The following is a 27,612-nucleotide window of genomic DNA, read 5'->3' on the forward strand; positions in this document are numbered from 1 at the left end:
TATTAGTGTTTTTTTTAGATTTTAGGGTTTTAGTTTAATTTTAAGTTATTGTTTGTTTTACCTATTTTAAATCCAAATTATAAAATGGCTTGTCGTACGAGAAGTGGTCGCCTCTATGGAACGCCAAAGGCTAAAACTTGCCTAAATGTGCCAAAGGATGCTTTGACGAAGTCTGCCAGTAAGCGCCTTAATCTACTGGGAGAGCAACTTTGTGACATTGAAAGGCACACTTTAACTAACGATAGTGTGCTGGAGGAAATTTTCAAATTGTCTCCCGTTTCTCCTATCAAACGAACCAAAGAAAATATTAAGCCAAGTGCCAGCAATTGTAGGCTCCTTCTTTCTCCTTTAAAGTCCCTATCATTGGACTCCCCTAAGGGCAAGAAACCTCGTGCATACCACTCAACGTTCTTAAAAAATCGTTTGAATCTTCCATTGTCTGGATCCACCCAGCCATCTGAGGGTTCTTACAAGAAAACCCCAAAGTCACCTCCGAAACGTTCTCTTTGTGATACTTCAAACAACAAGGAAAACATTGCCCCCGGCACTCCTCCACGTAAACTTGCAAATGTTTCTCCTATCAAAAACAATGTGCAGAGAATTTCATTATCCTCACCATCACCAACAAAAAAGGCCAAGGTCGATGAAGAAAACTTGTTGCAACCTAAATGTAATTCACCAGTAAAGACAACAAGGTCACCTGCTCAATGTGTCACGTCTATTGTTGCAAAAAGTAGTATTTCAAAAAACCCTGTGAAGCCACTTTCTGAAATCACACCGGTTGTCAAGTCTCCATTAAAGCAAGCTGTTAAAGGTAAATAAATTTACTTCTTTTAAAAGTATTTTTTGTGTTTAAACTTGATTTTAATCAAATCTAAATAAACCAAATATTGCTGCTGGTCTAGAATCCTACCACATTTTTTACAGTGATGAAAACGACTAGTCAAAAATAAATTTGATTAGAATAAATATATTTTTAACATTGGACCCACACAAACCCAAACGCTAGCCCAAATAAGATTATCAATAAAAACACCCAGACAAAAATGTGGTAGAATTCTCGACCAGCAAACAAATATTTTTAAACAAAATGTGTTTTTGTTACTATACCATTGCTATTTTAGATACTTCCCTGAGTAGCATCAAAAATGCTCTTCACAATGCTGTTCCTTCAACTCTAATTGGAAGACAGAAAGAAATTGAAGAGATTTCTACATTTGTTACTAAGCATGCTGAAAAACATGTTGGTGGCAGTTTGTATATTTCTGGTGCCCCAGGAACGGGAAAAAGTGCTTGCCTTATGAGCATTATGTCTAAACAGAAGGTAATAATCATAATGCATTTTATAGTTAAAAACTTTAACTTTTAATGTATTCATTTACCATAACTAAGTATCAACTTATATAGAATATCTAAGGAAAGCTGATATCTAAAACTGTAACTTTATATGTATATTACATTCTATTTCAGATAAAAAAGTGTGTTGGTCAAATTATCTCTGTAAACTGCATGTCGGTCCGATCAGCTGCTTCTATTTATCAAAGAATTGCAAAAGAAGTTGGTGCGTCCACCAATCAGTGTAAATCAGCAAGATCTGCCCTAAAGTATATCGAAAAACATCTAACCTCATCTGGACCGATGATGTAAGGGTATTTTTGACAAATTCTGAAAATTTAAAAGTTTTTTTAGTGAATTTCTTTTAATAGTATAATTTTGCAGAATACTTTTTTACCATTTCACTGTATTCGTCTATCATTTTAAGCTTTTAATGATTTTACTTTTTCAGTCTGTTGTTTTTGGATGAAATGGATCAACTTGACAGCAAGCATCAGGAGGTTTTATACACCATGTTTGGTTGGTCTAGCATGGAAGATTCTAAACTGATTCTAATCGGAATTGCTAACTCTCTGGATTTAACAGACAGGATACTTCCACGGTAGGAAACTAAAGGCAACTCTTGAGACAACTGATTCACTCTTTAAAATATATTTAACTTTATGTATTTTTCACAGACTGCAAGCCAACGAATCTTGCAAACCCCAGTTGATTAATTTCCAACCGTATACAAAAGATCAATTAGCTGGCATTTTGCAGGACAGAATATGCATGGTAAGTGTTTTTGTTTAATTGTAAACATAAAACTATAGCTAAACAAACTTATTTCTGTTCCAAACAGGCTTCTCAAAAGCAAAATGGGACCAACAATGTTATTGATCCTATGGCTGTACAGTTTTGTGCTCGTAAAATTGCAGCCATGACTGGAGATGCACGAAAGGCACTGGATGTTTGTCGCAGAGCTGTTGAGATGATAGAATCTACCAATAAGCACGGAGCCACAACTGTTGACAAATGTAGGTCTTTCTTTTTGTGAATTTTTTCTAATACTTATCTAAATTTAAAACAGTAAAGGGAGTTCTAATGTTTACTAAAAAGACCGGCCAATATGACCCCTCAATATTTTACTTCTACCATTAGGTAACACCAAAGTTGGTGTACTCCAGATTTCCAAGGTTATTCAAGGAGTTTATGATTCCAACACCCTAAGTGGCTCGCGAGGAAGTGATGACCAAGAAAATGAGGATTCCTTTCCACTGCAGCAAAAACTGGTGGTTTGTGCCCTTTACCTTCTAAGCAAGACTACTAAATGCAAAGAAGCATCACTTGGAAAGGTGTGTGTTTTTGACAAAAGAATAATACTTGATTTGTATTTCTGGGCTAACTCTTACAAAATAAATATTGCCTGCAGCTTCATGAAACCTACTCGACCATATGCAAGAAACGTCAAGTTCCCGCTGTCGGCCAATCGGAGTTTGTTTGTCTATGCGAGCTGGCCGAGTCCAGAGGAATACTTTTACTTCGCAAAGCAAAGCAAGTACGCCAAACCAAGGTAAACACACTTGTAATTTATCGTACTTTATTAATGTCCTTTTTTTGTTTTGTGTAACTTGTGGTGTGCAACAGTCATCAAAATCGGTTCAACTTCAAATAATGACGCGGGCCACATTGCTGTTCTTAGTTTTGGTTATTTCGTTACCTAATAAAGACAACAATCTTGCTTTAATAAACTAAGCAATGTTTTAACGCATAGTTGTTGAAGTACTCTATTAGTGTTTAGGCGTTATTGACTTAAATAAGTGAGAATCCCTTAACGCTAAAACTTAGGAAATCGCCCTAAAGAGCAATTGCTTAACGTATGGTGTGTGGCACTCATACCTTCATAGTATACCAGTAAAACAAAATTGCTAGTTTACAAAATAGGGGCCGCTGGCTGTTAAAAATGAAATAAATGTTCTATTTTCAACCTTTTTTTAGATACGATTTAGTATGCAAGAAAAAGATGTAGAATTTGCTCTGCAAGGAAAAGCACTTCTTTCGTCCATCTTGCAAGCTGGAATTTAAAAACATCACGCGTTTTATCATTGCATTTCGTGTTTAAACAATGTTTTTAAACGTTTTGTTTTTTAATGTGCCCATTGCGTTTGTTGCGTAACTGCCTTTCTTTTCGCCTCGTTTCGTCACTGTGTTGACTAAAAGCGAGAATTATTTCGCAATAACCGCGAACGTAATTTTAAGTGCTCATTGAAATGTCCATTTTACTCGAAGATACGTGCTGCCAATACAGATGATTTTACCTTGTTGAAAACTTGCGTTTGACTGCTTAATCTTGGCTAAGAAACTTATTTTGTCGTATGAATCCGACATTCGGGAGTCGTCGCTCAGTGGCATTCAGAAAAAAACAGCTGTACCTCGGGATTGTTTAGCAGTCTTGGTCATTTTTTATAATAAAGACACCAGCATAATAATTTATAGGCCACGGTTTGGCAGCAAAACCTAATTGGATACTTTGCAAAAACACAATGCTTCGGACCTCTTTTGTAGTCTTATGAAATCGGAAAATAATCCAAATATATTTGAGAAGATGGCGGCAACCCATAAATACAATCAAGGATATGGCAGCGAAGCGGGCGCGCAAAAAACTATCCGATTATTATTTTGGGTTAAATTGACAAAACTTCCAATTTAGAAAGATACAGGCCATGTGCCATGTCAATTGTCGACAAGGAGAACAGTAACAGTTGCTTTGTAAAGCGTACAATGCTGTGGGATAGTGGTCCTAGGTCCGGGGTCGGCAACCTTTCGTATGTAGAGTGCAAGTTTATGAATAATTTCAAAATATCAACAACTCGCGTGCCAATAAAAAAATTTCGACGGTTAAAAACAACCCGAGTCCGACTCCGGCTAAATGTGCAATGTAATCAACTCCCGAGTCCGGCTTAGACAACCTGTATTTCAACGATTTACGTAGCTAAAATAAGATGGATAATCAGCAATCCACTCATAGGGGTCATGGAAAATATGCTGCCGACTCGGGTAGTTTTACCCTACTCGAGTCCGACTCCGCAGCCCTGCTGTGATCTGACATCTAATTTACGTATCTTGGGAGACGCTGTTAAACCTAAAAGTTAGTAATTCTGTAGAGATACCCTAACCCTGCTGGAAAAAAACGTCACGAACACAATACTGTGGCGGCTATTTTGGAATATACTTCAACGCTTCAGCCGATAGCTAGAACTGTCATAAATATCGGTTTCGCTTATAGCTTGGTTTCTCAGTCGCACAAAACACACACTCATACTTTCAATGTAGAATGCCCTGCTTCGGTGGCTTTACCGCACGCCAATTTTAGGGCATTGTGACGTTATACGAACAGGTTGGTCGTAAACAACAAGTCCCACAAAAAACAACAACACCCACAAAAAATAGTGTTAAATACAACAGTTGTTAGTGGTGTAATAATAATGTTAATCATTTGTTAGTGATGTAATGGTTACACTTGTTCATTATATCATTTTGCGTGCCCGGGAAAATCATCTTGCGTGCCAAAAGTGGCACGCGTGACAGGGGTTGCCGACCCCTGTCCTAGGTGATGTCAAATGATTGCTCTTGATAGATATAATCTACTGTTTTTTAGCTTAAACTACAATTAGCGTTGAATAATGCTAGTTGTAAGCTAAAAATAGATAAAATAGAATTCAATCAAATTAGTTGTTCTGCAAGAAGTGCGTTCAAGTGGTACGAGATCGTAAAAAGGTTGGGAATCCCTGGGATACGTTTGTAGAGGTCCCACCGTCTATGTTGGTTATTTACTGTGTTCGTTGTGCGTGTGCTAAATGCCTGGTTAAGTCGTTCTGGCATATTTCCTTTCCCTGCATCCTGCTCGTTAACTGGCCAGTTTAAAATTTTAATGCTCAACGCATTCGCTTTGAATGCAACGTTAGTCGTGTCCTTTCTACTGCAAGACAGTCGACAATGCACGCCTTACTGCCAACACGTGTTTTTACTGCGCTGTAAGCTCTTTTATTGAAAGCGAAATATGCTAAAGTATGTGAATGTACAATAAATCTATAAGCGACCTGACAGTATGCTCTTTAAATCACAATGGCAGTTTGTTTTAGTTTCGATTTAGTGGAGTCAGATAGCAGTACGGTGGTCATGCCTTACCTGTTGAAATATACACGTTTTTATCAAAAATGAATTTGCTTTATCAAAATGAATTTGCGATTTATCAAAATGAATTTGCGAGGGCAAATGACCTCACAGTGGTATACGCCTGAACAGAAATCAAATAAAAAATTAGCGATGCAGTTTGTTTGTCCGGATAAATTTCAATTTGAAGATGTGTTTCCTGCAATACAATGCAATGACGATATTGCAAAGAGGTTATAGATAGGCTCAAAGCGCTTATTATTATGACAAGTTTATTGTGCTAAAAACTACCCTACCGGGTATCTAATCTTGGTGCTACCTACTGCAATGTGTGTACCCGTGGTTAAAATAACAAGAGTCGAACCGGTGTTGAACCGGGGCTTTTAAATTGTTTTGAACCGAACCGTATTCCGAAAAAATCTTGATACCGAACCCAACCGAACCTAAACCGGAAAAGTCAAACAGTTCGACTCCCTGATTTAAATATTGTTTATATCTCCATAGAAATCTTATTAGTATTCTAGGATTTCGCTTGAGTTTCGATTTCGCGGGAAAATCTACACTTCGAAGGTTTTTGGAGTTGTGAACTTCTTATATTCTAGAATCTAGACAAAGTCACTTCACTCAATAGATTTTGCTTGTTGAGTATATTCACAAATCTCAGCAACAGACACACTAAGGTAAAGCTGGAATTCAAGCCGCTAGTCTATAAGACGTATTAAATAGATTGATTGTTAAATGCTAAAAGCTCTCGGCTTCGCGCTTGGTCTTGCGTCAGTTGGCAATGGTGATGTGCATAGTGAATCAAATTGGGCAAAATCGAGTAATATTGCATGTTAAATGCTACATGGCATCCCTGGTTATGACAGTGGTTCTCAACCTTTTTGTCCCATACTGGTATTTGAATTTAAAACATATGTGTGGCGCTGGTCTAAAATCCTACCAGTGTTGAAACAATTATTAACGCAGTGATAAAATTCTAGACCAGATACAAATATGCACATGAAAGTGAATTTCACCCCCAACTAAATGTGTCTTTATTGCAAATGATCCAGTTATACCTATACTTACACGTCAAAACGAAATGACTTTTACTAGAAAACTCACAGGATGGTGCTTGTCATAATAAAACATTTAATAAAAGATCATGATTTCTTAAAAAAATTCTAAATCTGATCCTTATACGAGTCAGGACCCTTATTTAATACGAGTCAGGACCCTTATTTGTGCATGCATGCGCATGCATGACGTATTTTTTTTTTTGTTAGAATAAATTAAATTAGGATTTTCCGCTGGTAAGCGCAAATAAAACAACTCAGGCAACGACGTTAACATGGTTGGTACTATTTTTTTATTTATATTAGTCAAAAACGGCAATATTTTTAAAGTTTTGCTAGGTTGCCGAATACCCGGGATTATAAAAAAAAATTCCCGGGATTCGGGATTGTTAATTCGCTGGAAATCCCGGGAATTTCCCGTCGAAACATTCCCGGAGAGGAAACCTATTTAGTACCCTGTCTGGAGAGTATAGTAGATCTTAAAGAGATCCACGAGTGCACGGCAGAAAATAATTGAATTGACCCAGTGCAACTATGGTTAAAAGTCACTATAACATATGGTAAAATTAAGTACATATTCATTTTCTTGGGGTGCACGTTTAGTCTGTTAAAAAAATTTGGGTTGCACTTGTCATACTTTCCATATTGACCCCAATTGTTATTGTTTTCCTTGTATAAAATATAACAATGTTTAAAATTTTGGGTGGCCCAGAAACTAACTCAAATGTCAAATAGAAAAAATTCATTGTCCTTTTTTATTTTCGGGTATTAAATAACCTCAGAGCCCACATAAATTACTCAACTATGATGAATTGGCAAGCACAAAAGTGTTTTTAAAGAAATGGTATTAACAAAATAATCTCAAAATATTCTTTTTTAGTTTAGTAGCTAAATTGTCAATTGGGACCCCGAACAAGATAAATTTATATAGTGGGAAATGGAGATGTCTGATAATTGAAATTTTATTTCACTTCTGATTCCTGATATTTCGGACTAAAAGTATCTCAATCTAATTTGATAACAAACAAATTTATTACGATAAAAAATAAAAAACACTGAATCGCTAAAAGATTGTTTTTCCAGGATATTAAAGCAAAATTCTGTTTGGTACCAAGAAATTTATAAACCTCCAGTTTAGGGTTCCTCTCCGGGAATGTTTCGACGGGAAATTCTCGGTATTTCCCGCGAATTAACAATTCCGAATCCCGGGAAATTTTTATTTTTAATCCTGGGTATTCGGCAACCTAGCAAAACTTTAAAAATATTGCCGTTTTTGACTAATATAAAGAAAAAAAATAATACCAACCATGTTAACGTCGCCTGAGTTATTTTATTTCCGCTTACCAGCGGAAAAACCTAATTAAATTTATTCTAACAAAAAAAATACGTCACAAATAAGGGTCCTGACTCGTATTAGAGAAGGTCTGGCACTCCTTCAGTTATGAACGTATAAATTAATAAAAAAAAACGGTCTTTAAATACCGCTTACCACAATGCAAATTATTTGGGTTAGAATGCGGGTTAGCGTTTGGGTGAAGGTGGGTCAAGCGGTATTATTAATAATAAACATAATAATACTTGACCCACCCTCACCCAAACACTAACCCGCACCTTAACCCAAACAATATGCGTTGTGGTATGCGGTATTTCTTTCTTTTGTTTTTTTGCATAATTTTCTATGTACATAAGTGAAAGAACGCCCATTAATGAGCTTAATTAAATGTTTGAAGCTAAAATAAAAAAAAATACCAACCTCAAAATGAGTTGATTTTATGCATAATTTTTTCGTCGGGATCCCGGGATTCCCGGGAAGTTTCATTTTTCAATCCCGTTTCCCGGGAGTGAAAAAATCCGGGAAAAAGAGGAACCCTACTCCAGTTGTCAACGTACCTTTTCATAAAAATTCACTTTTCAAGGTAGAAATTGACGCATTAGGCACAAACCATGGCTGAAAGTTTTATAATTATTTGGTGTTAGATTGTCACTGACACACTCTTGTATTAGACTACTACTTGGCATTGGATATCGGCCCCGATTTGACTTATCAGACATCCTAGTGGGAACGAACTTTAAAATAAGTATAAAATACATATTGTTGCTACTCGCTAATAACAAAAACTGTGTTAAGTCAAAATTTATGGTTTGAGAAAAAAACATATTTTAATGTTTTTTGTTTTAAAAATGTTACTGTTCTGACGACTTTTATTTTTGTTGACAAAACAGTATAATTTTTATATATAATATTAATTACTACATACTGAAACAGTGATTACCAAACTGTGTGCCGCGGCACACTAGACTTTTGTAATTTTGAAAAAAAAGTTATTTGTATTACCAATATGCATACACGCAGGCATTTTGGACTTAAATATGCACTACCCATTACAAATTAATCATATTGAGACATTTACATATAGTTTGTCATGTGTGAAGAGCAATTGGAAAATGGCTCTATTGTTGTTCTTTTAAAAGTGTGCCGCAAAATATTTAAGATATCTGTAGTGTGCCACGAGCCAAAAAAGTTTGGGAACCACTGTATTAAAAGGAGATGTATGAGTTAAATTTCTTTCTTTTTTTGGCTTTTACACATATGTAACAGTACTTAGTTGGTGTTGTGTTACTTCCCTGAAAGCAACCTGTAATGTTACTTACACTGTATCCCTTTTTGGTTTCCCAAGATCCTAAATGCATCAAACTAAAAAAAAACTAGATGTGTACCTGCCATAGAATGTTAACTTGCATCAAGGGGTCCATGTCCCTTTTTTAGAACCACTGTCATAGTGTCTCTTGATTTTCGGTTTGAAAATAAAGGTTGAGCACCACAGAGTTTTATTAGGTATTTGACATCAATACACCTTAAGCCTAAAATTGTGTGGTTTTGTAGGATTTTTAGGTATGTAAGTCAGAAAAGTTGTCTGCTGGTCTTTTTGTTGACAGACTAATTCTAACAAATTAAAAAAAAACAGTAACACACATATTTTGTATTAATGATTCGTCTAAATTGCCTTTTGTGAATACGGAAGCCAAGATTGGTAGTTCTTCAACCTAAACTAAGCCTAACAAATCTATATTCAATATGTTATTTGTAATAATAAACATTCAGTTTTACTTTTTTTCATTTTAATACTCAAGCTTTTCTTATGTATGTATCTTACTTAAGTGTTTCTATGAAACTTACTCAGTTTTCCCATTAAATTGCATTATACTAAAGCTACTCTTTTTATACCTTTTATTAAAGTTATGTCTGTATGTTACTTAAAAACTAAAAAAATAACAATTTTTAAAAGTTCATGAGAAAAAAACACAATAAGTATGGTGTGTTGTTAAACTGCATTTGTTCCTTCTAGTGTTGTGTCCATCATTACCACACAGATAAAAAAAAATATTATCTTTGGTCCACAAGAATGAAAAAAGCAATTACTTTTGTTACTGGAAATAAAAACAAACTCAAAGAAGTTATTTCAATACTTAAATGGAATGACAATATTGAAGTTACAAGTGTTGCCATCGATTGTAAGTAAAATTGATGGTTTGCTAATTTATTTTAACTGTACCAGTTGCCAGGTTATTGTACCAGTTTACACATGTCATTTTACAAAAAAAAATCTTATTTTAAATCTTTTATATTTTTCCTAATCTTTATGAATATATATGTATAAAATATTGCAGTGCCTGAATATCAAGGTGAGGCAGATGAAGTATCTATTTCCAAATGCAAAGAAGCAGCAAATCAGCTGAAAGGACCAGTTCTAATCGAGGACACTTGTCTTTGCTTTAATGCTATGGGTGGACTACCTGGGCCTTACATGTCAGTTTTAATCAACATTGGATGGTATAATGTTGCTTTCTGACTGAATTAAAGCAAATTTAAAACTGCTAATGATGGCCTGTAGTAACATTTTAAATATTTTTTAGTTTTCTAGCAAATTCTAGGCTATGATTTATTATTCTATTTAGAAAATGGTTTTTGAAAAAATTGGGCCCTGAAGGTCTTTACAAAATGCTAGATGGTTGGGAAGACAAAACAGGATATGCACTTTGTACATTTGCTTACTGTGAAGGAGACTCAAAGGATGTTCTATTATTTAGAGGAAAATGTGAGGTGAGTAATTTTTTTATTGTAAATGGTAAAAATATATATGTAGTTTGGATGGATATCACTGAACATAATTTTACCAACAGGAAGCCGGGAAAAGTAAATATATATGGGCTTTAATGTATTTTTGAGTTTCCCAGGTAATATAACTTAATTGACCTGTTTCATGGTAAAAAAGTGGAATATGCAGCTTTCTAGAAGTGGTACAAATCAAGTATATAGTACTTTTGTCAGTTTATTATACTTCTGTATGTTATAATTCAACAAATCCCACTCAAACAATCTAGCCTGTGTTGAGGTTCCAACACATATCCTCAAGCAAAACTGGTATAAACTGGTAAGTTATTGTAGTAGTAGAAAGTTTTATTTAAGTGTGTGATTTCAAGCAACTCCTGTTAAAAAGCTGTGCAGTCAAATCGCATCGCTGGCTGTTTTTCCTAGCCGTCTATTACATGCTTATTGTTTGTTGGTAGTTCCACATGTTATGACATCCTTCTAAAAGTACCCTGCACCAATAATTAGCTAAATCGTTATTTGTTTAACAGGGGTCTATTGTCCCACCAAGAGGCCCAAGGAATTTTGGGTGGGATCCTTGCTTTCAGCCAACTGGCTATGATACAACGTAAGTGTAATATTTACTTTTAATATCAACTGTGATTTATACTATTTTATTTTTTCATGTTTTCTTTAAATTAGCTATGCAGAAATGTCTTCTGACATTAAAAATGGAATCTCACATCGCGCAAGAGCTCTGCAAGAACTGCAGTCTTTCTTTGCCAAATAATTTTTTTTGTAATTTTAACTATGTTTAACTTAATCCAAAGTTGAAAACTTCAAATTGTTGGTCAATTTGCTGAAAACACAAGTCAATTTAAGATATTCCTTGGTAGTTGTTGTTGTTTTGATCTTAGCATACTTTCTCCAAAGGACGCAGGTGTAAGAGGTGTTGATCACAGAATCTCATATTTCGAAATTTATACCGAGAATTGGACCCGCTATATTATTATTATTATTATTTGAACGCATTGTGTTACTGTGGGGGTCGCGAGTGATACGAAATTGCAAATGCGTAAGCGTTTGTGGGGTGACTAAGTACATATGTGGGGATTTGGCTTTAAGTCTATGAAGCTTTAAATTATCTAAATTGATTTGCATATTAAACTTCTGAAAAACAAATGTTTTGGTGATTTATTTTTTTGCAACCCAAGTGTTTATGGATTTTAGAAAAAGTGTTTAAAAAAGGGCGTAGTATCAACTTTTTTTAATGTTTTTGCATTGAAATCAAATCATTTGTACTGTTTTGTTTTCGAAATACATTCATTACACGTTAAGGTATTAAATTTCCGGTCATCTTTAAAAAACACTTTAAATTTGGTTGAAAAATGTTGTCGGTATCAGGTGCGAACATTTTGCCAATTCCTTGCAAAATAATTAAAACGTTTCTGCTGCATAAGTATGTTTTTGTCTGGTGACTCAGAATTTGGTGGCTGTTTGATTTGGTTGGGTGGTCGACCACAGTAGTTCACAAGTTTATATAATTAAGATTGGTTTTAAGCAAGATTCCTCAAAAACTTTTATACAAATAATGTCTTATATCCATTAAAAAAATCCGGACGATTTTTTGCTAATGTTTTATATTTAGTTCGCTTACAAGAAACTTAGCGAAAAAAATGGGTCGCCAAAGCATAGCTTTTTTACTTAGCTTAAAGTTTGGGTAGCCGCGAAAAAAGGTTAAGCAACACTGGTCTACTACAATTAGGGCATCCAAGGGCAGAAAAGGGCGCTGGTCTAGAATCCTACCACAGTTATGAAATCAACGCACAAAATTGAGTTAGGTTGCGGGTTAGCGTTTGGGTGTGGGTGGGTCAAGTATTATTATATTCTTTATTTAATAATAATACTTGACCCACCTTAACCCAAACGCTAACCCGCAACCTAACCCAAATAATGCGCGTTGTGGTAGGATTCTAGACCAGCGCCCAGAAAAGTCTTACTTTTTGACCTTGAGTAAAAACATGTTATTTGTTATATCCTTTTTTTGCCACGCGATCCCGCCTTCTCTTGAACTATTTCAACTAAGATTTTGTTCTATTTCATAGCCTATTTTGTGCACTCAGCGAATCATAAACTCGGCTTTCAAAAAGTTACTTTTTTCGGACGTACCGTTATGACGTCACTTTATTATTGAATTTTTTTATGCTTTACGGACCTACGGGAAGACTTTTTTTACTTTCACCCCTGATGCTAAGGGTAACAAACAAGTCAATTGAATCAAATCGATATTAGTCACGTTATGACGTTAAACGGCGCAATTAACAAAGATGCTATAAACGACGTAACGGTTGCAATTTAGCGCAGGAATTTAGGTGTATAGCCACATATATGTTTATTAAACTCTGCCTGCACAAAACAATAATTTGCAACTTGATTATACAAGACGCGACGTGACGTCAACGTTTCAATTATTTAAAATAAAGTAAGTAAAATCGTGCATTGCCACTGTTTCTATTCAATGTTAAATGCAACCTTATAGCTACATCATGATGCATTTATCCATTTGGGCGCTGAGAGATTACGTTTTTTCTTGGACTACGACGCTTTTTTTAATCACATGTAGGCCTACTGCAAACCATGCAACAGGTGACATACAAACCATGCTTTTTGCACGATGTGCGACGCAATATGTATCTTGAAATATGCACACATTTTTAAAATTGACACATTAACTTTTACTAATCTGGTTATATTAGCACACCTAAATGTGTTCAATTAATTTCAAGTTTGTACAGGCCTAAACATCAAACTGTTCCGATAACATTATATGACATTTACGGCTAAGAACTAGTTAATTTAAGAACTTTAGGGTCCCCTTCCATTTCTAAAGACAAAATACAATACATTACACTTTCGCGATCCCCTAAATTTTTGTACCGGTAATATACTTATAAAGTAAAAAATACCTTATATAAAGGATCTAATCTTGGCAATTATACGACTTATATTTCTTGACCTTTTATCGCGGCGACCTAAATACTAGGCGTAATTTAACAGCCAAACTGTGAGGTTCCGATTCTCTGAGCAAAAAAACACGGTTAGCTTTAATAAATTCAAATTTAATTAACATGGGCCATGTCTTCGTAATGATGCTTCAATCTTAACAAATCTAACCATGTACCATTTTTTTATCGCGACACATATGTTGAGAAATACTATATTATAACGGTTTAAGCCTCTATTTGCGCGACGGCTTAAATGACGTTTTGACAACAATATTAACTGAATCTGTACTTTAGCTATTGTTTGTGAACAGAAGAAATGATGCAAGCGCAAATTTTGACACTACTTGCAGCAGAAACCGACAAAAAAAACATTACCGCGAATGGCGCGACTCTTCATCGTGGTTTCTGTGTGGCACAATAAATCTGGGGTCAATGAATATTTTTACATGAACATTTCGCCATCACAATCGCTTCGGACGAAGCCGTTTAAATGAATGTCCTAAAACACGACGATTTCACCCTCGTTTTAACTGTTAACTATGCTGGGATTGTCATATATAATTTTGTTATTTCAAAAAAGTGAAATATATTAGGCGATCTATTGCTTGTTTTACAGAAAGTCAGTCTCATAATTAAATTCCGGCAACACAAACCTTGTTTTTATTGCCTTTTCGCAAGGTAATTTAATAATCATGGTTACCCTAAAAGTTTACGCCAAGCGTGCTTATAGGCCAATTTCGACGAAGGTAGCACGGCTCTAACAAGACTTACTAAACTATTTTTGACGCACCGATAGCCTTTAGCTGACTTTAAAAGCCAATTTTTCGGCTATTCTATTTTTTTAACTTGGTATGCCTTAAAAATTAATCGGAACCGCAATGAAGGTTAAAACATGTTATGCTTTTCGTTCGTGGAGAAGGCAGAAAGTATACAACTGGTAAGCATAGCTTACATAATAAAAAAGAACACAGTAGCTATGTTATTGCAATTAATACTCTGAATTACTTTAACATCGAAAAATTAGTCGATTGGAGTTGGCATTTCGAAAAGGAAGCGCATAGACGTATTTCCACGCGGCAAGGGTCAGGATGGAAAATAAAATAACGCAATTTCTGTGTAGGTAGATTAATACTCAAAAAATGATTGCACCTAGGATTGTGCATGACTGCATGTTGTACTCCTTGTTTATGTGCTCTTTAGATGCCCGTTGGTATTAGCAACAGCATGAACGGGTTTGTTATGGGGGTCAGGTGCATCTTCTTCGATATTGTCCCAAAAGTGGCGATCTGTGTCACGCAGATGAAATATCTCGAAGCCGTAGTGATCCGCAATTTCTGTCGTCACGCCGATAAAGTAGTGTAACATGTCAATCATACTCGAAATCTTAAAACAGAAAAAGCACCATGTTATTTTAGCGTGTGGTAGTAATGTGCCGATGTCATCTGCATAAATTTAAAATGCGATTCTCGTATAAACCGAATCTATCTGTTTGAGACGAAAAAGCGCAGCATCGTAGGCCTATTCAGATATTGAACTAAAATATTTCACGTCGGTCACGTATTTATTTAAGTTTATTGAAAGCATTACATTTAACATAATTTCAGTAATATTAAGCATGAAAACGTAGAAACTAATCCGTTGTTTGTCTTAATGCTGGTTAATTAAAATGAACTGGAGCACACTGTCGCGCGTGGCTGATATATAACTCTGAAATGCTTCAAATCAAAATTCGCCGTGAAGTCTGTTTTTCGCCGTGAAGTCTGCAACATACACTCCCTATAAAACTTACGCAGCAAGCTGTCAGGGCAACCCCTGTGTAGTATCCAAGCGGTGAAAATAAGGAAATAAAGGTAAAAATCACCACAGGCAAAAGTGAAGTGTCAAAGAAGGTTGCTTTTCTGTCAACCATGTGATCAACCTGCGAAGAACAAGTTAAATTAAACATAATTTCATTTACCTGTATGAAGGTACAGAAGATACTTCTTATACAAATTAATAACTAAGCATTAGAAACGCTTTCGTTTACATAGTAAAAGTTTGGGGAAAATATAGTTTCGGAGGGACACGGCCTGGTGCCCCCATAACTTTTACATCAATTCTCAAGTTTTATGTGCAGCCAGAATAAAATCTATTTTTGTATCTCAACTTGTCATTGAGCGACGTCTACATTTTTAGCCTAATTAATTTATTAGGCTATATATTTTACCACCATCCGTTGATCTTGCTTTGCCACAAAAAATCCAATAAATAACCCGAATACAACTAGCATGCCGGTCGAGTCAATCCAGGATTGAATAGCATTGAAGCTGATTGCAAAACAAATGTGACCAAAGATCATGGTTGAGCCAGGGATAATGGATTTCTGAGAATATATTTTACTTTTATATGACACCCAAAATGTTAACAGAAGGTGAATAAATTGTGCTGCTTAACTCACGTTAGACGACAATGCCGTTCCAATATTTTCCAAAATTTTAAGGCCACCTGTCAAAACAGTTCCATAGATTGCAATTTCAACCAATGTGAATTGGTAAATCTAAAACAAATATATGTGATAAACAACGATAAACAAAATTGCATTTTTTTAAACAAAACAATAAACTCTATAATCACGTAGATATTCAGCAATAGTTGTTTTTCTTATTGAGAATCTTTCATAACACCAGTTGCAAAATATTGAAGCAAAAGTCTTTGGTGTTAAAATGAATGAAGTCAATGACCTGACTTAAGTCATTGTTTTTAAATGATTTGACTTAAATCTTTCGGGAAACTTGACTTGGCTTGACTTAAGTCTTTGTAACAATTTACTTGACTTGGACTTAAATCTTTTGGACGAATACTTGGATTTAAATGAAGTGTTTTTATTAAGCAACTTTTATAAATTTGGGTTACTTATCTTAATTTTTGTAGGCCCAGCGTACATTAAATAATTCTCTTGCTATCAGTTGCGTTTGAGTTATTTTTTTATTTGAAATATTTTTCATAATGGGACGAGTTTAACAGCTTTAATAGTTTAAAGTTTTATCTCAAGGACTTGACTTGAAATTGACTTGCTCTAACAATGACTGACTGAGACTTCACTTGGACAACGGATGACTTTGACTGGGACTTTACTTGTTATTTATTCGAAAAGTCTTGACTTGGGCTTAAGTCACTTCAAATTGACCTGTTTACAACACTAAAGCCTTGTGTGTCAACATTATAGCATAGGGCAGTGGTTCTCAACCGCCGGTCCGCGGACCGGTGCCGGTCCGCATCAACTTTCCTGTCGGTCCACCAAATATTTTACAATTTTATATTTTAGTTGCAAAATGCAAGATGCTAAAAGCTTGTCCATCAAATGTAGAACTTCGCCAGTTCCGTAATTTGCTACATTGTGACGCAACATAGAGTTAATGGTCTACTTCGGACTTTATTGTTTGTCACAATGGTGCAAGTGTTCTAGTAGGCTAGAACTCGTTTGTCTTAAGCTTTAAAACCAGTTCTAGGTGAAAAACTTCAATGAACCACGTAAAACACGTAAGATATCAAAATTAAATTTACGTTTCCATTCTTTGCTTTCAAGTTTCATATACTTTTGTCGTAATTACATTTTGGATTGATTTTGATTTTTGAAAGTCCGCCGGTCCGCAAAACTTGTTTTGAAATTTTACCGGTCCGTAAGCCTAAAAAGGTTGAGAACAACTGGCATAGGCTACTGTCGAGTTAATTTTAAAAAGAGCTTTGCGATACTTTTAATTTGAAACAATATCTACTTTTTTTTAAAACAAAAAAATGTTTTCTATCACAAAGCAAGAGAAGTACACTTACCTGGTTGTCCCAAAAACTGGGACCTACAAATGCTGTCAATAACATGGACAACATTCCCATCAATTGAACTTCAGTGTGATCAAATCTGTAGACAAAATGCCATATAATAACATATTCTTCAATAATGCAATAAAAAGTTAATATAAGATACGGTTTAGTGGTACAACAAAGTAAAAAATAACGTGAAAGAAATAATAAATTTGTAATTTTCTCATGGAAAATTCAATTTTAAAGTTTAGCAAAACAACGCGAATTAATGTATGTTTTGAGGCAAGGTCGTGAAACCTTTTAAAACTAAGGGTCAAATATTTGTAAGCGTGGGCTAAATGAATTTCTCACCGACCAAATCCATCATAACTAAAATGTTGGCAATCCAAAGTTCGCTCTACAGGTGTTTTTTAGTTAGTATTGTTGGAAGAAGGTTTCGTGTACTCTTTAGTTTGGAAAAAGCTTAAGGACGTACGATAAACAAATGCCAAGAATTCAGCTGCGGGAGTTTGAGGTCAGCTACTCGATGAATTTTATGTTGGCGGCAACATGTCAAACTGAACTAATAGTGCAAGTTTGTCAAATTGACTTTGCGCTTAACAAGTATTATATCAGGGGGCGATGAAGCTAATTTTCCAAATATTTGTGTCGTGTACTAAATCTTCTGCCACGGGCCCGCCATTTTTACGCTGCGTCGCCCACCAACATTGTAAGCTATAAGTTGACAAATACTTGCAACAAAGTTCTCTCGACTAAACGCATTTTGGGTTGTTTTTTTGTTTTTTTGTCAACCGATGTCAACTTCATATTTATTACAATGGCCCGCGACTTTCACAACGCACATACTAAAAATTTTCCATAAAAACAATATGTTATTGGCGGAACCTTTTTTCCTCTAATGACTTCTCATATAGCGCTATCGGTTGAAATGTTGAAATGTAAAATCAAAATTAACATTATTATTATCGAATTTTAGTTTAAAAATAGCTTTATTGCGAACGTAAGTATCGCCAAATAAAATAGTGGTAGTGGCAGCTCTACTCCAAGTCCCGCGTCTTTTCCACAGGCTTTTGAGAGATTTGTAGAGTAAAAATCAGGTGAGATTGGGATAAAAGGTATTTATTTAATCATAGATTATTATGTTGAAACCAAACCGTTCTACTCCATATAAACTCAATTTCTCTTAAAATGTTTACAAAGCTCTTTTTTAGTAAAACCGCGCAGAACGCTGTTCACCAAGAATAGTCAGTTGCGTTAGTTGTTTGAAAACAACGCTGTAATATTTTTACTAGGGCCAGACTGATCGCTAAAAAAGTGTCAACTTGTAAATATGGGAATGCTGTACCAGCTTGTAATATTTACCTAATCGCATCTGATAAAAAGTAAAAAATAACAGCGATTAATTTTTTTTGAATGTTTTCCAACCCATAGGTCGCTGTTTGATCTGGTTTTGTCGCCGACTGCAGTAGCTTTTGTCATATGTCAAAGAAGCCTAAAATCTGCTTTTGTTGCTATTATGATTACACAACTGACCAAAACAAAGCGTGTCAGCGTTTACCAAGCATCAAGCATTTTATGATGTAATCATGTTACAATGAAAACGTATAGCTTGCAGTACTAACAATTTTACGTGCTTCACAATCTGGTTCGAACACATATCTGATTTGTTACACACATGTTTGTCGTTATTATCTGGTTATCATCCAGGCCACGTAACCGTTTTATGTGCTGTCATGGTTTTGTCATAGTCATGTTGACACAGTTTGTTCGTAAAAAAATTCACACCGAGTTGTATACGGTTAAATAAAAAAACGGGTCTAGATTTCGCATATTTAACGTGCAAATTTAGAATTTCAAACAAAGAATCCTTTAATCATGATTAAGACATAATCTCCGCTTATACCGTCAGAGTAAAGTTTATTTCGGTTAACCACAATGCATTTAATTGGGCTAGTGACGGTTTAGAAAGGGGCTTTACGCGTTGTATATATCGTTAGATCAAATTTACTCGATTAGTCAACCGTCCATAATTGATTAAGTTTTAATTTCAATGTTGTTTGGAGCAAAAAATACGACAAGATTGGACGATTAGCAACCTTCTCCAATTTCTCTAAAATGACAAACATCAACGCAATGCGTTTTTTCCTTTTGCACGTGTCCGCGTCTCAAACGGCCTTTGCTTTAATGGTTTGATGGTGTGTGGGTTGAAAAAAGTGGCAAATATGTATGTTGGCTAAAACACATTTGTTAAACGCCTAAAAATTATTTAACCCTAAAAGGCCACTTACTTTCCAACATGGGTGATACCCGTTGCGTAAGTCCTCCAATGAACTGAGAAAAACGTAAAATTCCCCACAAAAAGAAAAAGCACCCACATCTTAGAATCTTGTCCTAGTCTAAAGCAGGTTGTTGTGGCGATATACTGAAGAACTAAAAATATAGAATTAAAATTAAATACAAAGATAATAAAGATGTTACATCAAGAAGCTATTGAGACGAATTTACTTACCAAGCGGTTACTCCTTGCATACGCGTATAGGCTTCCACAAAGTATTTTTCTAGTAATTAAAACCCTTGATTTACCCATAAAGCACTTTGTTAAAAATCATTCTAGTCATAAAACATAACCTTATAACAAAGGTCACCCGATTTAGAGATGTCGCCTAGTGTTTACCAGTGAGATAATGCGGCATTAAATCATTTGCGTGTCCTCTTTTTGTAGAATGAAATTGGGCCAAGGGTTGCAATTGTTGTCACAGGCACGCCTAACACGTTGAAAAGGAGAATAAAAACAACTATTGATGTTTTAGACTTAGTTTTAGACTTACTGCTGTTGACGGAGTCACATCCATGGTCGTAAAGTTCTTCAACACCACTGCTTCTACCCGACCTTCTACATTGTTTTCCATCCAATGCGTCCATGGTTTGGTAAAAAAAAAGACCGAAACCGCAAAATGCGTACACCCATCGTGGTACCTAACAATAACAAATGGTTAATATTTAAATTGATTTCTCACTTTGTTTTTATTGTTTTTTACCGCCGTTTTAATTCAATGAATGAAGGTTACAATTTGAAATACAATTGCGGTGCAACGAAAATTTAGCTTTAAAATCGCCAACAAATTTGCTCGAGTCCTTGTCAGGTAACAACGATTTAGTGTGAGGTATATTGTAATGCAGTTTCTTAAACTGGTGAATGGTTCACCCCAGGGTGAATAAAATTTTTGCAGGGGTTAACCAACCAAAAGGGGTGAATAAGGGTGAACCGTCAGAAATGGATGATAGCTCTGCAATTGGCTACTGAACTTTGTTTTTTGGTATTTTTTGGCTTGTTGGTTTGTACTGAGTGTACAAATTTGGTGACTGTGTTTTGTGCTTTTGTAGCTTTATATTTTGAACCTCGAGAAATTGTAGGTATACAATGGTAAAACTTAGCTTGAATTAATCTTAACAAAAAGCGAAACAAAAAGTCATTTTGTGCTGTTATATATAGACGAGATGATTTTATCATATCATGAGACTTTGGTGAATGAAATCTGGAGATAGATGCTAGGGGTGAACAAAACTGAAAATGTTTAAGAAGCACTGTTGTAATGTGTACCGTTGAACCGAATATAAAATGAATGTAGGCCTTGGAATTTTAACATGTTATTTTGAAATCAAGGTGACGTGCATATAGGCCTACCAGCCGAACTTTTATTTACCAGACAAACCAAAGCAAGACTGGAAAGTCATGTGGTTAAATATTAAGGATTTTTAATATGGTTTGGTTTATCTGAAAATATTATATATATGTTTGGTTATCTGAAATATTATATCACAGGGAAAATTAGTTTAATGCGGTGTTCCGTCTATTATAGTAAGCAATATTTTGTAACAATGAACTTATTAAACAAAACATAGCGTTACATTCTGTTTAATCCAATTCTTCTTTATAAAATATTGATAAAACTTATCGCTATTTTAGAGAGGTCGTACAACACACAAATATACAGTGAAAGCAAGAAATTGCAAAAAGGAATTAACGCAAAGTAAGCTGTATACTTAAAAACAACTACCTATTTAACAGTGGAATGCCTTTCCCTATCAAAACATAACCGTGTAAATTAAAAATAGAATGACTTCACGGAAATTTTTAAAGTACAAATTAAAAGTGCCCAGTTGAAGCAAAATTGCTGTAGTTTAATCAAGTTGGTTCATTAAACACATGTGTTGGTTTACTTCACTTACTATTTTGCGATGTGGTTTAAAGACAAGCAGAAAAATGTGCATATGTTATATTAACTTAACAATTTCGCGTTTAACGTAGTTTTCTAAACCATTGAAAAGTACCGTGTTTAAAAACTAATCGAGTGACTTGAGAATATGCGTTGTAACTATATTAGGAAGGATCAAACATTTGTGCTTAGATGAAAACCATATAAGTAGCAGCGTAATTAAGATTAAAAGTCGCGTTCCTTAACAGCACCAATCGGCGTTACATTAATAAAAAATAATTCAACTCCCAAAGCTTGGTGTGTACTTATCCTTTTTAACGCGAGTTTTAGCGTGTCTTAAAATTGCACTATGTAACTGTCTATCATGCTTTCTCTCTACGGAAAACGAAACAACATTATTCCAAAATTACCTCTTCTGTCAACGTTGGTGTGTAGAAAAGGCATAACAATGCACAAACCAAGCCGGAAATAAAGCCAATTGCTGTTATTGTATCTGGACTGGTGTTTAACGGAACTAGTCGGAAAGCGATATTCCACCATCCTGGTAATGGAATAAACAAGGTTGTTAAAAGGTTACCGTAACGAGGAAGCTTTCTACAGGTATCTCGCAACTCGGTTTCATTAGGTTTGGTTTTAGCCAAATCCTTACGGCATACCGTGACCTATTTATAAGTTGTGACGTCTTGACGTCATTTATTGAGCATTGTACATCTCTTATCGTCCGAACTGATACCCATGTAATGCCTGGGTGCATTTGGTACTTACTTCGCATTGTTGCATCACATACTGTCACGCCTTTTACTCGATAAACCCACTTGTCCAGCCTACAGAGGTCATCATTACTCAAGTAAACCATGCTTTGATATCTGAACAAAAAACACTAGTAAGAAGGCAGTGTTTCACTCGAAGGTGCAAGGCAGAACAAAGATCACAACTGACCTGGCGTAAACAAGTTTTGTCGAGTCTCCTGACACGTCATTCATTTCACGAAAAAGGCACGAAGGGCGATAGCGTTCTTTATGGAGCTAACAATGAAACCCGTTTCTGCAGATGTCTTCTAAAGACCAATTGACATATTCATGCTTGACAGCGTATATCAAGCTTAGTTGGGCATTTAAAAGTTTTCACTTGTTGTTGTCATGCCGTAGCATTTAGTTTTCTCGTTCGATACCAGTCGTTTCCTGGCAAAACCAAAACATACCTAAACTATTGCGCTGTAGTTTTCAAATTTACAATACAGTTAATTTGAAGGCACACAATCAAGTAATACCAAATAGTTTTGTTATCCGTGAATGGTGGTGGTGGAAAATCCGGTTAAAGGCAGGCAGATCGAACAATCGCCCCTTCCCGCCAGGCTCCAACAATGATCTCAGCTGGCTTTTACAAACTTGTGTTAAAAGCGCCAGGAAAAGTCACTTTTTCTTGCGATATCTTTTACGATATCCGTCAAAGCTTAACAGAATCCAAAGGCTTGCACTGGGAACAGTAGAGAGCTTTAATATTTTAAAGCATTTGTCGGCACAAACAGGCTGTGCATTGGTATATTAGAGTATAGATGTTAGTTGCCTACAATGTGATTTAAGGATGCCGTTTTATAATTGGACTTGTATATAACTGTTTTTTTTTGTTTGTTTGTTAAATAGCGTTAACCATGACATTATAACGCAAATAAATGTTACACAAAAATTACACTGCAGCCGCTGTGCTACCGGAATTGAAACTTTTTTCAAGTTGTTTGTTGTGTCAATTTGATGACCCATCAGCGAGCTTTGCTAGGATGTTTTTTTTTGTATAGTTCGCTATCAACTTTACCTGTGTGAGTGCGAACCACAATAAAATAATATTTATTGCGAATGAACAAACAGTAAAGAGAAGTTATAGGTTTACTTACGGTTCAATAATAATAAGTTTACCTCCGTAACGTGTGCAACCCAACTCCACAAGTAAATAGTATGAGACTGCTCTTTTGGCACAAAAATGCTATCACTTAAAATACGTTACACTAGATGCCGATAATTAGTTTTACGAGGCATTACCCTCCTAACACAGAATACATAACAGGAAATTTTGGACAGTTGACGAAGCACGATCAGCCATATGCTGACAGTTTGAAATATACTCATAGGCAGGCGTTGTGACATCACAATCGGTCAGCCTGTAATACAAGACGATTCAGCCATACCCCAAACATTCTATACGTATCTTGTTTTTCTCCCGGAGAGAATGTAGGCTACCACATCGAGGGAATGTACCACAAGCAGACAAAAATATTAAAATATGTCTTTGAGAAAATTACCTTGTTCTATGTATAATGAAAAATCATTTCTTAAAATTTTACAGAAAGATAAATTTTTGCCTTATAAATAGGCATAATCAGTCTCTGTAGGAAAAGAAAACATGTATGAAATGACAATAATAGTAGTAAAAATGTAAAATATTAATACAGGATCGCGTAAAAAATTATAAAACAATGGTAGAGGTTAGAGGCAAAAACAAACTTTGCGAATGGCAACAAGTGGCAACGTGTGAATAAAAAGAGAAAAAAGAAAGAGCATTCAACTGATAAGCATTTTATCAAACGGTGAAAAGAGCAATCACAGATAGAAAACAAAATAAAGCGGGACAAAAACAAACCCAGAGCAAAAATTACCTCACGGGTGGTATTATCCTTTTTTTGAATATTTATTTCGTACTTTATTTTATTAATCAAAGTTTAATTTTATAGTACACATTATTTTTTTTCTCTTTGGTCTTATCTCACATAGCATACCGCACTTTATAGATATTAAAAATTAGGAGGCCTATGTAATAAAAAAATGCTAGCAGTCAAAATCTATAACAAGATTCCCAAAACAGTTTTCACTCGCTTCGCTCACCAGGTGCGAAAACACTGAGCTAAACTATAGCCGGAAATATCGAACGACTGGTTAACACAGCTAAAAGGCATACCAGTATTGTGACCTGTTTAGAGGTTTAGTTATCCCGGTATTTATATTTTTGTATGCAAATATTTTTTGTTTTAAAAAAAGTAAATCGTTACCGAACCTTTTACAAATAGCCGTACGCAGATTTAACGTTTTGACGTCATTAGCAGACTTAAAGAAATAAGAAGATTGCGAAAAATATGGCGTGGAGAAACATACCTTTTTTAATGTAACGTTGTTTATTGTAACTGAGCGCAAAATATATCAAAAAATACTGTTAAAAATATCTTCGTAATCTTAATCAATAGACTTAGAATGCAAACCAGAAGTAAATTAATTCGTTTTTTTAAGTTTCTTTACATAAAGTCAATTTTCCATTGTTATGTCATAAGACCACTATACATTTATTTTGTCGGGACCAAAATAAATGGAGACCGTTACTTATAATTAGGGCCAATATTTTTTGACCTAAAAATAGAAAATTTTGACAAATTTTGACCTCAAATATATTTTTTTGACAAAATTTTGACCTATTAAAAATACATTAAATTAAACAAGATTTTGTTGTTTAAAGTACTGCTTTAGTGTCTTGGCTTCTTCCACCAAACGTTTTGGATGTTTTACTGACGATTGGTGGTTCACAAAAATAAACAACAGGGAAAATGTACTTTTTTTTTATAAGATTTTACCTAAACGACAATTTCAAAATCGATGACTAAAGTTTTTTTCAAATTTTATAAACGATTTATGCGCATTTTTAATCAACTTTGAATTAAAATAATTTTGACAAATTTTGACCTAATGTGTAAAGCCCGGTTTCATATGTGGCCCTTTATATTCCTAAACTTAAGAAATAGTTTTACTCACGAAGGTTTAAATTTTAACTTAAAAACGAACGATGATTTATTAGTAAAAGATTAACTCAGATGATGATACAGAACAATGAACATCTTGCAACGTTTTGTCGTATTTGTAAAATTAATTTTGTTTAATTTTATACAACGCTAGTAATTTAGAGCTTGTGGCTTGTGGTTAAACTTTTGTCTGCGTGTAGAATTGTGGCCTAGAATGCAAAGTTATGGAAGCCTGATCTACTAATAAGTACGCTGTAAACAAATTGCGCTTGTTGATGGGATATATTTTTGATAAACACCGGGACTCTTGAAAGAGTTTTAATTTCGGGCGATCGCTGGTTGAATTTACAGTGTAATCTATGACAGGGATGGCGAACCACTGACCCGCAAGTCGCGAAGTGACCCACCACAAATTTTTAATCACTCATTTGTCTCTCTATATTAGAAATACCCAAATGTTATCCATCATTTTCAGATAAATGCAAAAAAAAAATTCATCGTTAGATAGCACTATATAAATCCGGGCTACCCAATCTGTGGGTCGTTCAAAAGTGTTTTAGGGGTGACGAGTAGACCTACACTAACTGCACTATAACAAATGCGTGCAGAGAAATAGCCAACTTAAAGCATTTTGTTTAATCGCTGTAGAACGTCAAGGGTGGCGATCCTTTAAGGGAAATTAAGAGCAAGCAGACTAAACATTCTGAAGACCCTGGTTAAACCAATAATCCATGTTGAAAAGCTTTCTGTCGAACTCCTGTAATCCCATAAAACATGTTGCAGCATTTGTTAACTAATTAGGTTCTTAATATTCGTGAAAATCCGAATTTGGAGATCGTCCAAAAACCTTGAATTATCAACCCAGACCATAACAAACGACGCAGCAGCAAATTTTCGCACATAATTAAATATATGACCCACTTGTTTTTTGTCAAAACACTATAGTACACAGACCTTTACCGAGAGAAGCGAGGACGTATAGTTTTAAACTTGTATCTTTGATTAAACATGTCAATTAGTGATACATCCTTGCCCTACATAGTTAAGTTAATGGTTGCATTTTAATTGGTTTTGTAACTTTGTTTTCGCAGGCTACAAAAGTTTGAAAAGCAATGATTTTCGAGCATCTTTTTTGTTAAATTAGAAAACTGATCTTTATAATGGAAAAATAAAACAACAGAATCAAACAAACTTTGGGGAAAAAAACAGTAGGCCTAATTTAACCTTCTTATGTTATTCATCTTGTGAATTGCTTTAACATCTCATTGGTTTACGACATTCCACGTTATACGCAACGCTGGAACAAGTTTTCGTGATAGTGACAACGGAATGTCGGATTGTACAAAAATTCCAAACAAAACAAACAAACAAAACAGGATAAGGATTGAGTAAATAATTAATCTGCCGTATTCATAGTAATATGACGCATTCGTTGTTAAGTGAAGGGACCACAATCTTTAGCTTTAATGACATAACTAACAAGAAATGCGATTTTGCGTCGATGCTATTAGGTAAAAATATGTAAATCACGGGCTTGATTTTTCCGATTATAACAAAACAAACAAAACAGAACAGAACACTTTCTTTCCAAAGCAGAACAAACGAAATTAGTCTACATTCGAAAATATATTAGCAAGAACGAACAATACATTGGGTCCTTAATAGACCTTAAACTTTAAAATGTACGCAACAGTTAATAAATAATTGTATTTACTATGGGATAAGGTAAATCATTACAATTGTGTATACAACATAAATAAATATAAGTTAATACGAGAAACAAAAAAACACAAAGTTGAAAACTACGTCCAATCACAGTCGGGCTCCCACAACAAGTCTATTGTTATGTTTCTTCCATACTTTTCTGCGATTAAATGAAGCTCTTTTTCAAACGAAGAGCATGGGTTGCCTTGTTGAAAATGTTTCTGTGTTCTGGCTAAAATCTCAACATCGTTAAAACTTGTTGTACCAGCGGGACATAATTGTTCGATTTCCGATTGTTTGGGGCCATTAGAAGAAAAGTAGTTGAGATGGGGATGATGAAATTCCGTACGCCCTGAACTGGAAACTTTACTGTTGAGCAGTTTGGAAAAAAATTTGCATGTGGCCGCCCAAGTGGAATATGGCTCCCGAATGGTGACTTGCTGCATTTTAGACGGGGACGCGGACTTTTGAGAAT

The 27,612-nt window shown here is 35.0% G+C and overlaps 3 protein-coding genes across 3 annotated transcripts; 2 read left to right on the forward strand and 1 right to left on the reverse strand.

Moving 5' to 3' along the window:
- Window positions 1-71: 71 nt before the first annotated feature.
- LOC146132908 (cell division control protein 6 homolog) lies at window positions 72-3,584 on the forward strand. Its single transcript, XM_083396664.1, has 9 exons — window positions 72-814; window positions 1,125-1,324; window positions 1,471-1,643; window positions 1,787-1,936; window positions 2,013-2,109; window positions 2,177-2,351; window positions 2,476-2,669; window positions 2,747-2,887; window positions 3,313-3,584. The coding sequence occupies exons 1-9, from the start codon at window positions 85-87 to the stop codon at window positions 3,397-3,399; spliced, it is 1,947 nt and encodes a 648-aa protein (XP_083252790.1). The 5' UTR covers window positions 72-84; the 3' UTR covers window positions 3,400-3,584.
- A 2,475-nt stretch (window positions 3,585-6,059) lies between these two features.
- LOC146132909 (inosine triphosphate pyrophosphatase-like) lies at window positions 6,060-12,036 on the forward strand. Its single transcript, XM_083396994.1, has 6 exons — window positions 6,060-6,167; window positions 9,893-10,058; window positions 10,215-10,353; window positions 10,503-10,647; window positions 11,187-11,263; window positions 11,338-12,036. Exons 2-6 carry the CDS (start codon window positions 9,950-9,952, stop codon window positions 11,423-11,425), a joined length of 558 nt encoding a protein of 185 aa, XP_083253120.1. The 5' UTR covers window positions 6,060-6,167; window positions 9,893-9,949; the 3' UTR covers window positions 11,426-12,036.
- Window positions 12,037-14,240: 2,204 nt separating this feature from the next.
- LOC146132910 (cholinephosphotransferase 1-like) lies at window positions 14,241-22,576 on the reverse strand. Its single transcript, XM_083397345.1, has 9 exons — window positions 22,421-22,576; window positions 22,066-22,196; window positions 20,267-20,414; window positions 19,727-19,868; window positions 17,451-17,535; window positions 16,078-16,176; window positions 15,847-16,002; window positions 15,430-15,558; window positions 14,241-15,023 (listed from the first exon to the last, which is right to left on the reverse strand). The coding sequence occupies exons 1-9, from the start codon at window positions 22,509-22,511 to the stop codon at window positions 14,826-14,828; spliced, it is 1,179 nt and encodes a 392-aa protein (XP_083253471.1). The 5' UTR covers window positions 22,512-22,576; the 3' UTR covers window positions 14,241-14,825.
- Window positions 22,577-27,612: the final 5,036 nt, after the last annotated feature.

Source organism: Ascidiella aspersa, chromosome 9 (genome assembly GCF_963924565.1).
Source record: "Ascidiella aspersa chromosome 9, kaAscAspe10.2, whole genome shotgun sequence".
NCBI lineage: Eukaryota > Metazoa > Chordata > Ascidiacea > Phlebobranchia > Ascidiidae > Ascidiella > Ascidiella aspersa.

What these genes read in the sequence shown, in the direction of transcription:
- LOC146132910 (XM_083397345.1), bottom strand. Translation starts at nt 22,511, where the DNA reads ATGGTTTACTTGAGTAATGATGACCTCTGTAGGCTGGACAAGTGGGTT. An exon ending in ATGTGACTCCGTCAACAGCA is followed by an intron (nt 19,869 to 20,266) that starts GTAAGTCTAAAA and finishes CTATATTTTTAG; the next exon opens with TTCTTCAGTATATCGCCACA. An exon ending in CCAGTTTTTGGGACAACCAG is followed by an intron (nt 16,177 to 17,450) that starts GTAAGTGTACTT and finishes TATTTGTTTTAG; the next exon opens with ATTTACCAATTCACATTGGT.
- LOC146132909 (XM_083396994.1), top strand. Translation starts at nt 9,950, where the DNA reads ATGAAAAAAGCAATTACTTTTGTTACTGGAAATAAAAACAAACTCAAA. An exon ending in TACAAGTGTTGCCATCGATT is followed by an intron (nt 10,059 to 10,214) that starts GTAAGTAAAATT and finishes AAAATATTGCAG; the next exon opens with TGCCTGAATATCAAGGTGAG. An exon ending in CCAACTGGCTATGATACAAC is followed by an intron (nt 11,264 to 11,337) that starts GTAAGTGTAATA and finishes TCTTTAAATTAG; the next exon opens with CTATGCAGAAATGTCTTCTG.
- LOC146132908 (XM_083396664.1), top strand. Translation starts at nt 85, where the DNA reads ATGGCTTGTCGTACGAGAAGTGGTCGCCTCTATGGAACGCCAAAGGCT. An exon ending in GCATTATGTCTAAACAGAAG is followed by an intron (nt 1,325 to 1,470) that starts GTAATAATCATA and finishes ATTCTATTTCAG; the next exon opens with ATAAAAAAGTGTGTTGGTCA. An exon ending in AGCCACAACTGTTGACAAAT is followed by an intron (nt 2,352 to 2,475) that starts GTAGGTCTTTCT and finishes TTCTACCATTAG; the next exon opens with GTAACACCAAAGTTGGTGTA.